The 10,739-nt window shown below is 43.5% G+C and overlaps 1 protein-coding gene across 1 annotated transcript; it reads right to left on the reverse strand.

Annotated features, from left to right (window-relative positions):
• Positions 1-5,164: 5,164 nt before the first annotated feature.
• On the reverse strand, positions 5,165-9,497 carry LOC308291052 (interleukin-17 receptor C; the record flags this gene model as incomplete). The annotated part of the gene is made up of 5 exons (XM_080732968.1): positions 5,165-5,970; positions 6,961-6,999; positions 7,095-7,190; positions 7,330-7,381; positions 9,312-9,497. The coding sequence occupies 5 exons, from the start codon at positions 9,495-9,497 to the stop codon at positions 5,165-5,167; spliced, it is 1,179 nt and encodes a 392-aa protein (XP_080589094.1).
• Between the last annotated feature and the right edge of the window lie 1,242 nt (positions 9,498-10,739).

Below are 10,739 nucleotides of genomic sequence, written 5' to 3' on the forward strand. Positions count from 1 at the left end.
TGGCTCTATAGAAAGCTTGGAATTTACTCTTGCTGTCTGCAAAGTGTTTGTTTCTGAAAAATCCACCGTAGAATTGTTATGATTTTATTTTCTGTCAAGAAATTCAGTTCGGGTGATTTTTTCTAAGTGCTGGAGTTTGGAAGCGCTTGTGGGAAGTCACTCAGCGGTCCTGTGTACCAGCTGGTTCTAAATGTCACATAGCCTAATGCAGGAGGCAGCGGGACATGGCGTTATAGACGAGCGCTTCCGAAGTTCAAGACTTAGAAAAAAAACATGTCTTCTCGGATTTCTTGACAGAAAATAAAATCATAACAATTCTACGGTGGATTTTTCAGAAACAAACACTTTGCAGACAGCAAGAGTAAATTCCAAGCTTTCTATAGAGCCACAATATTGGTGAGTTTGAAGTCGTTTAATACAATCAGATAGCAAAAAACTGTTTTCATGCATTGGATCTCTATGGGAGGTATTGCAACCCTAGATTCATCCGAGTATAAAAAAATCTAGTGTTGCAATTTGCGGCTAGTCAAGAGTTATGGATGCTGGAAGGGTTTGGTTTTCCTTCTTTTCTTTTCTTGTCTTGTCGTTTGTGTTGTATGTTCGTTATTTCATCTAGTGTATTTTTTCTTATGTTATCCATGTTTCATTCATGTTTTGAACAAAATAAAAAAACTATTGATAACAAAAAAAAAAAGAGTCAGGGATGCTCCATCCCAGCATCAGCACCAAGATGCAGTTAGCCAGTTAGCACCTAGCTAAGGTCAATAGGAAGCTATACTAGCCAGTGTGCTGCTGCTACTGTTGTTACTACCGCAGACAAGCCTAGTTTTAATGTCTTCCGAGTCGAATAAACGCACTAATAAGGAACTGTACGTCAAATCAAGAGGCAATTAAGCAGTTTGGTTTAGTTAGGTTTGCTATTTTTCTCTAGCAGGTTCGCCTGGTGACTGTTCTTACCTGGAATATGCAGTTAGTGGTGGGACGACTTGCTTCTGGTTCCGTGGTGGTGTTGCAGCTCCTCGCACAATCAATCATAATAATAACCATAAGTTAACCTCCATTTTTCTGTCGATCGATATGCCACATACGCACACAGTAATATCCCGTTGGTCCCTTCGCAGAAGGACGTTGTTGTGTGCTAAAGCTCCAGTGAATGAGAGGCTTCTTCTAGTCGCTTCTAGTCTCCACTCTCCGTTTGGTCTGTCTTCTTGCAGCTGCTGAGGCTGCAGCAAGCCGGGCCCCGCCCACATCCCCTGGGAGGCACTTTAACCAACCAATCACTGACGCCCGATGTGTGCCAGCTGCGCGACAGACGGTGGGACACCGCCCACCAAACAGCTGTGGGGCAGTGGGGGTCCCCATGGGGGTGGGGGTCCCAGCTACATGACCCAGCTAAATGATTTATGGCAGCGGTTCTCAACCTGTGGGGTCGGGACCCTCAGGGGAGGGGTCCCCAAATTATTTTGGGGGGGGGTCCCCAGATTAATGTGCAACATTGTTTTCTCACTCAACAGTAAACAAACCAACATAAGTGTATAGAGGGTATCTGTACATTTCTAAAGTGACAATTGAAGCACTTTTGAATACTTTTAAAATGACAAATTAAACATTGGTCAAATTGTCAAATATTAGAGGCAGAAATTGATCTACATGCATGCTCACAATGCCTTGCGTTGCGAGGCGTTGTGAGCGTGTAGATCTGCTATTTTCACAATAGAACCGTGTTATACAAAATGTAATGCCTCAACTCTTAAGGGTGGGGGGTCGCCAGTTAAAATATGATTTTTTGGGGGGTCGCAGCCTGAAAAGGTTGAGAACCCCTGACTCATAGCAGTGGTTCGGGTTAGGGTTAGGTATGATATGCACTGGGTTCATCGCCATGCCGGCTTGTGTGAGTGGGCATTTTTGTCAAGATTCTATTTTTGCCATGGACATACAGTTACAAATATTAGCCTACCAGAAACAGAGCTATAGCCCTAAATGTATTATAGTGCTGCTGTGGTCCCCAAAGTGGGTTGAGGGACCTTCTACGTTCTGTGTGGAGCTTTGTTTACCCCTGGCTGGGACCCTCAATCTACACTATAAAATCCTAACTCTGAGAGTGTGCTATGCACTCTCAAAGATACAGACATGGCTGTAACTTCTCAAGGACCCCTGGGGATCCCAGCACCGGACCCCACTTTGGGAGCCACTGATTTATGCAGCAGACCAAATCACATACACATCAAAATATATATTTGAACAGTTTCACTGTTATCTCTGTTCCACACTATCTCTAAAGGAATTCAGAACCAAATCATTTGGTTATCTTTTTCTTTTTTCTTTTTTTTGTGGATTAGGGCCCCAGAGATTAGAATAAGATTAGATAGGAAGAAATCTTATCAAATAGCCTAATAATGCATATCAAATTGGGGATCCTTGAAATGAATCACTGACAAATCAAGCCAAACAAGTTTAAAGTTGCCCCAAAGGGAAGTCTGCACTAAAATAACATCTATTTGTATTCCAATACCAGGATTGTGCATAAACAATATCAGTAAACAAATACAGGGAACATGTCACCTTTAGGTCTTCAGGAATATGCTCTGTACCATATCGATTGATGCCATAAATGTTAAATAATAGCTGAAAATGATGGATGTATGCCACTTACAGTAGGCCTAACAGTTCAGTCACGTGAAATTCGATAATTAATGCACGTTAAGTGGCTGATTTGTGTTAACGTTTCTCTGCAGAGTTGCATATATTTGAAAACTTGTGTATTGAATATTGCAGACAGACTTTATTATACAATAAACTGTTAAAGATCAATATTGTATGAAAAGGAGCCATTGTGTCTGAACCCAGGGAGAAATAATATACCTGAAGAAAATGAACATCCTTGTGATGTAAGGATTTAATGCATGTGTATCTTGAATGTCAATAATGGCAAAACAAGATGATGTCAGTCTCAAAGTAGGTGAGACACACGTCTGTATTGATGTTTTTATTTTTCTTCCTATCGCCAAAATAAAAGGCTGGGTTTCCGAGGCTAGTATTGATGAGATTCAGGCCAGTGAAATGTAAATGTAGCGGCACCCTTGTTCCTCTCATTCAGTAGTACTTTATTGAGATTTTCTTTTTCTTTTCCATTTATTATTATTTATATTGATTTAAAAAGCATTTCAACAGCTACAGTCTGTCTGATTTAATATTTAGTTGCATCATGCTGGTGTTGCACCGTAAACAGACAATTGTACATGCCATTCACATCACAACAGAATGTGTTGTGACACCATTGATAGCGCTACAAAGTACAACAAGGCTTTAACCCATTATTTTATGCTTTAACTATTGAAAAATAGAGCTTGTAGATCTGCTATTTTTGGAAAATCGTGAAAATTTGAATTTTGACCCGATTCTATAAGTGTCTTTTGAATCCTTCTAAGATTTTTTGAAAACCCCATGTTTCTATGTCAGCAATCTGGCCAGCCATCGTCAAAGAAAAGGTCCTTTTCACTTAAATGGAGCTCAGTTAGTCTGTTCTTGAGAGACTACTATGTCAGAGGTTCTCAAACCTTTTCATGTGAAGGACCCCCAAACTGATATTTATTTGGCCACGGACCCCCATCTCAAAATATCTAGTTCCAGGGACCACCCAGAAGCAAAATTTGAGTTACAAACGTTCGCTTTGAAAATATATATTCAAAGATTTCCACACATTTTCACGACTTTTTCAAAAATAGCAGATCTACAAGCTTGCAGCGCGGCACTCGGTGCCGCGCTGTGAGCTTGTATATCTGCTATTTTTCACTGGTTAAAGCATTCAATAATTCTAGGCCTAAGCTGCCTTCATCAGGGTTGCAGTTGGACTACTGCAAATACCTCAAACACACATAGTTCAAGAGTGGGGAACAACTGAAGTTGACCCTTTTTTTCCAGGAGCATATTGTCGTTAAACCTTGTATGTCCAAAACCATTCGTTTTGTAATTATCATTTTAAAAATCAAACCTCGGTTCGAAGTGGAGCGGTGAATTTGAGCAGCTGTACCCTATGTGAGTGAGTGAGTGAGTGTAAACTGTGCCTGTGAGTGAGTGGTGAGTGTGCCTGGCCTGCACAAAACAGCGCCCCTCCTTTAACTAGTGTGTTGTGTGTGGCCACTCAAGGTATTGCCCAGGCTACGGACAGGGCCAGCCAGCCAGCCAGCCAGCCAGCCAGCCACATACCCACGGATATACCTGTTCATTGGGAGCGCTTTCACCGCTCCAAAAATGATTTAAAACAGTGAGAATAGCCGATCTACAAGCACACAACGCCTCACGGTGCGAGGCGTTGTGTGCTTGTAGAACTGCTATTTTCACTAGTCTTGTGCGACGGTCTTGTATGACGAAGCGGGGCTTTATTTTACGAGAAAACGTACAAATTTGAAACTTGGAGATACAAGGTTTCTGCCAGACAGTGACGATATCGAGTTTCAAGTCAATAAGGATTAGGTCAGTGGTCTTCAACGTTTTCAGGCCAAGGACCCCTTAGTTGAGAGAGAGATGAAGCAGGGACCCCCACAACCTTTTTATAGATTTCATATTGTTTCATTGTTTGACAGCACGATCGATCAATCAGTGTATTTTGGATTCATGTCAATTTGTGTTTTCAGATATTTAACCACTTGAACTGTCAATACTTAATAAACTTGACCTTTCACTCTGTACTAAGAGGCCGTCCAGACGACGCCGGATTTCTTTTGCCCGGGGAGGTAGAGCCACGATTACGCATGGGTGTCCACGGGGCCGCGTGGAGGCGTATAGGTTTCAAAACGAAGTCAGAAATCCCCGGGGATTTTTTTAGGTATGGATTGGGCCTTAGTCTGCTCTTTTTCCCCCTCTACACCAAACCTCTTTGCCAAAAATAGCCGATTTACAAGCTCACAACGATTTACAAGCTCACAACGCCTCGCAGCGCGAGGCGTTGTGAGCTTGTAGATCTGCTATTTTTGTCTAAAGTTCTCAGAATATGGGCGCTAGGGTACAAGTGGTTTATATACAAAAAGAGAAAAAAGTTTCTATCACACAAATATTTGGAGGACCCCTGTAGTAACTCTGAGGTCCCAGACCCCCTGTTGAAGACAGCTGGATTAGGTGCTGCTAATTGTCCAGCCTAAGACCCCCCCTCCGTTCCCGGTTGCTCTCAGACCCAGTCCACTCCATTGACTCTGGAACCGGAGTCAGGGCCGGGGGGGGACGGGGGAGTCAGAGACGGCTGAAGAGGCTCCGTCTCCAAAGACTCCTCTGCCCCCGCCCCGACACAGTCCGGGGACAGCGCCGTGAGACGCAACACCGTGGGTCCGGCAGCGAGCCCTCTCAGTCCGTGTGCCAGAGCGCGGGACGCCGCCCTGAGACCCCCCGCTCTCTTTCGCCGGGCCGCCTCGTGGTTGCCGCCGTGCCGCCTCGCGGCCAACTCGGTCAGAAAGCCGAGGCTTTGGGAGGGCAGGCTGAAGAGCTGGAGGCCGCGGAACAGCTCGGGCAGCGGGCGGCCGCCGCACCCCGGAGGCTGGGAGGGCAGGGCCTCGAACTGCACCAAGACAAAGCGCTCGCCGGCGCGGCCCTGCAGGTAGTCCGCCAAGATGCAGCTAAAAGTAGCGCTGAAGACGTCGGAACACGGGGCGGGAGCGCCGCCGCCCGGTTTTTCTTCGGCCTCCTCCTCTCGGGGTCGGTCTCTGTCCCAGCCCCATTTGCCCCACTCCTCGGCCTTAGCCCAGGCCGTCTGAGTTAGGACGAGCACCACTTTGCCCCCCTGCCGCTGTATCCGGTCCAGCCGCGAGTGGAGCCACGGCACGGGGCCCAGAACGCTGAGCTCGGCCTTGCTCCACAGGTCCAGGGACACGCTGAAACCCAGGGCGAGGAGGGACGAGCCCAGACCGCCCGTCAGCGCTGGAAGAGTCTGGTTGTCATCCGGTGGGTAGAGTAACACCACGTGACCCCCGTCCACTGCACCTCAGAAAGAGACAATGAAACTAAGGGTGTAACCATACAGTAACTGGTTGTCATCCGGTGGGTAGAGTAACACCACGTGACCCCCGTCCACTGCACCTCAGAAAGAGACAATGAAACTAAGGGTGTAACGATACAGTAACTAAAATCGAAAAAAATCGATTTTAATGTGCAATGATCTACTATATCGTTTGCAAAAGCAAATTATCGTACCGTTTTGGCTTTGTATCGTATCGTTTTAAAATGAGGTAATCGGTATCGAACCGTTTTGCAATGCAAATAATTGATTGTATGGAAAAATCACACTCGTGTGAACTGAGCGGTGGAGGCTGCGTGTGAGTGCGTGCGTGCGTGCGTGTGTGTGTATGTGTGTGAATGTGAGTGTGATGAGTGTGCCTGGCCTGAACAACAGCGCCCCTCCCTTAACATGTGTGTTCAGAAAAGGTATTGCAGGCTACATACAGACTCAGGCTACATACAGACAGACACGCATGCACGCATACCCAACACACGGCCACGTATAGGAAACGGTGTGACCACCGCTCAACAAAATATTTGTGCCTTGTATTCGGCAATTTTAAGAGGGAAAATTAAAAAGAGGAGTCTAATTACGTTTCCATTCCATATAGCTACTCTTGGTCTATCGATAAATGTGTGTAATCTCTGTGTTCATGTCAAGGTGGGTTTGTCCATATGTGTTGAAATATAATGTCCATGTATTTTCTAGAGAATCACAGCGTTTACTTCCATAATAATAGATTTTGTACACGTTTTACACAGATTTAATTTATTTGCTAAATAGTCACTATAACGATTTTAAATCATTGAATGGAATCGTATCGTATCGCCATGAATGAACCAATATCGTCCATGTATCGTATCGTTAACCATGTATCGTGATGCGTATCGTATCGCTGTTACACCCCTAAATGAAACACTTATCTGAAAACTTGTAAGGAATCCAAATTACTTCAATCATTGATCTTGTCATACCTTTTACGTTATCCTCCTTCAAGAGTCCCCGGACATATCCTAGATGGACGACAGAGTACACATTCAGCTAGAGTATTTGGCTACAGTTATACCCTCATATAATTAATAATAACCTATCAATGCATATCGCTGACCTTTTAGGAGCCCCTGCATTACATAAGCTCCAAGGAGTGTTAGAGAGATTATGAGCAGGCCAATAAAGAGGGGCAAACTCCATCTCCATCGAGGTGCTGTTGAGGAAATGTGAAAATAAATCACAGAGGTTCAAGTAAACAGAAGTTGTTATTTGAAAGGGTACAAATGGAAAATAAAAGGGCCAGATTTGATTGTATTTTTGGCAGTGCATCAAGGTCTAAGAAACAATCTTACTTGCAAATGGACAATGAGGCTCCAGGATTGAGTCCATACCATCTATCTGGATCTAAACACGTTCAAATAATGAAAAGTATAAATGTTTGTTAAATGCAAAGTATGAGACTTCACCTGAACAAAGTATAAGTGCTTGTTAAACGTGATCTGTGAGACATCACCTGAACACAAAGGGTAGGAAGTGATGTCATGTTGATGAACTCTCCCCTTATCTGAAAGACATTTAAGAGAAAATAAACAATAAATAAAAAGAAAATCACAACCTAAAATGCTATTCCTGGAAATCAGTTTGTATTGCTTCATATTTGAGGACAAAAGATAACTCATGTTATATGATTCAGATAAGACTAATGTATAATGTGGCATTGGCAAGCTGCCCTACTGATAAATATTGTATCCGTGTTTGACTTTGTGGATACATGGAATTTGTGTTCCTGTTTTAATTCCTCACAACGACAACAGACAAAGTGCTTCATAGTAGTTACTAGACAATGACAGTATTTATACTAGCCCCAGTGATGTTGATCCTAAGAGGCGTGTCAATAAGTACAGCGAATGCCGAGCATAATAACATGATGATGATTATTAACAATACTGATTAGACTCATGGAAAATAACAATACCTGGTGACTTTAAGAGACTGCCCAAATAAAGCCTTCACCCCAAGATAAGAGAAAAATAGCCTTTGGTCAACAAAAAAAGGGAAACCAATTTATAAGACCAAGTTGAAAGGCGCCGGACTCTGGAGGAGTCTGGGGAAGAATAGTCTTGTGTGGCCAGACTGTTGACTCCTGCGATTTGCAAATACAATATCCACGAGTTTCCAACGCCCCATAGTGCATTGCGCAGACGCTGTACAGAGCTTCCGGCGCCGCAGCCGAGTGTGATTTACAAGCTCACAACAGGCTGCATCTGCGACGTGAGCTTGTATGTCTGCTGTTAAACCGGAAGTGTGGTCCAAATAATCACCAGTCGCCTCCAGCAAACTCCCACGGAAAGAGGTGGATACAGATTTGCATACAGTCCGGAAGTCTTATGATGAGTATGGGATAAAACGGATGTGACGCACCCGCTCCCTTGGTGCAGTAGCGATAACAAGTCCTACTTGTTATTTTTGGGGGCGTTATTTCGGCATTCTCTGGTGTTGTTGGTGTATACTTCCATGATGTTTTCAAATGTTTTCTTAAACTATACAAGGAAATAACAAGAATATGCCGCTCGAATGACTGTCTGTGCCAGTGTGTTTCTGTTATGTTTCCAATGGGACTACAGTTCCGTGCAGCAGTGACTACTTCCGATACTTGGCGTTTGGGAGCTGTAGTTCCAGACTCTATATGGCATCTATTCCGCAATCGGAGATTGTGGAATAGTTGTCTGGCTACGCGAGACTAGGGGAGGAATGACAACAAATGCTGTGCAACATGTATGGTGTATGCACCACAAGACAATAGGCTATATGCGCAGCAGCCATTTTGGAGAGAAGTTGGGTCTCTTCTCACTTCCTTCAAAGGTGTTACCACACCAGTGATACTAATGAAGGCTCTGTTCCATTTCATGTTGCACAGTGGTTCTGAAACATTTTATTTCAAGGACTCCCATAACTCTGAGAGCATACAAATGGGCCCTTACGGGTCCATTTGGTTCCATTTGTATGCTCTCAGAGTTACACACCTTTAAGGGGTCATTTGGAACCCCCAACTGGACCACACTTTCAAACAGTGTTTCCAGTGAGCCAACATGTCATGAACAGTATCAGCACCCTCACTCTGTTTGACCGGAATGGAACAGAGCCTTCATTAGTATTATTGGTAACACCTGTGAAGGAAGTGAGAAGCGACCCAACTTCTCTCCAAAATGCCTGCTTTGCATAGAGCCTATTTGACAAATGTGTTTAATAACCTGAAATTCATATACAAACTGGTCTGTGGCCAGACACATGATGTTTCCAAAATGAAAGAGTAATTATGTTTTATTTTATTTACCCTGTGTCCTTTTGGCATGGACGTCCAGCCAGCACTGCTGTTGTATACTTTCTGTCTGGATCCCATCACCTCATCACACCTTCCGGTTGCATCTCTCTTGCACAGCCACAACTCTGCCTTCAGTCTGCAGGGGGCAGTCACGTTCCAGCTCAGCACTCTGCCATGTCTAGAATGTGCCTCCTCCATTGATAAGGAAATGTTGCGCTGCATTCTTTCATATACATCTAAGAAAAAAGAATGGAATATGTCAGCGCTCCTCTAAAATCCTAAAAACGCACACAACCAGTAAGACACCCTAAGGGCGAGAAGCGACCTCGCCCAATATGTCCATATATGGGCATTCCCAAATGAAATGGGCTTAATATGTGTGTTCGCTGTGACGACGCGAGGCACACTTGCAAATTAATTCTTTCTTGGCCATATGATATATGTGACAAGAGGCGTGACTGACTGACTGACGCACATGAGCTGCAGGTTTTCATAGTAAAAGTTATCTCTCAAGACAGCCTCAGAGTCGCTACGCTTAGAGACAGCCCGAGTGGGCGTCGCCCTTTCTTTGATCTGGGTTCCCAGAAGGTGACCTACGGTCGCAACCAAAGAAAATGAAAACAATTTCCACAAATCTTTGCATGTCTGTCATTCCTTTTTCAAATAGATTTTGTTTTTAATGAACGACAGGGCAAATGAAAGTAATTTTCAGTAAAAGGACACACTTTTAACTCTATTTTGTTTCATGTTTCCATTTGGTACTGAGGCTTAGAAATATATTTATTTAGTGAACGTTGACAATTCTGTAAAGTTTCAGAAAACCTTTTTTAATTATTGTACATAGATTACATTTGATATAGTGAAAACAGAGAGGTGTTAAGTGTCACCTTGTTGGTTTTTGAAGGGGCATGATTTCCCGCGAAGTTCCTTTTCCTCCCACCATACCTGTGAAAAATAAAAGCTTCATTTACACAGGGGTATTTCCATCAAACTGTCTCACGCTGCTTAACCACATGATTTGGACAAATCATAATGAGCAAACATTCAACAATAATTGGTTAACATTCTGCAAAAATAGACGATCTATCTTACAAGCTCACAACACATCTCAACATGATACGTGAGCTTGTAGATCTTATTGTTTTACTCGGTTCCACAGATACATAATGTGAAAAGATTGTCACATTATTATTTGACATTTTGGCAGATGTTTGACCAGTTTTTATAGTATAGTTGGCTATTTTCATGCAGTAATGGTCTTTTGTCATTTTTCTTTACTTTCTTTTAATAATTATTTTTAGATGTGTTAAAGGTCCTCAAAATGTCACTTTACCGTCATCTGGGGACCCCCACAAAAACATCACGTAGGGACCCCCCTGGGGGTCTTGACCCACAGGTCGAGAACCACTGCTATAGACCACTGGAATTAAGTATACAGGT

Source organism: Nannobrachium achirus (genome assembly GCF_963921795.1).
Source record: "Nannobrachium achirus genome assembly, chromosome: 9".
Taxonomy (NCBI): domain Eukaryota; kingdom Metazoa; phylum Chordata; class Actinopteri; order Myctophiformes; family Myctophidae; genus Nannobrachium; species Nannobrachium achirus.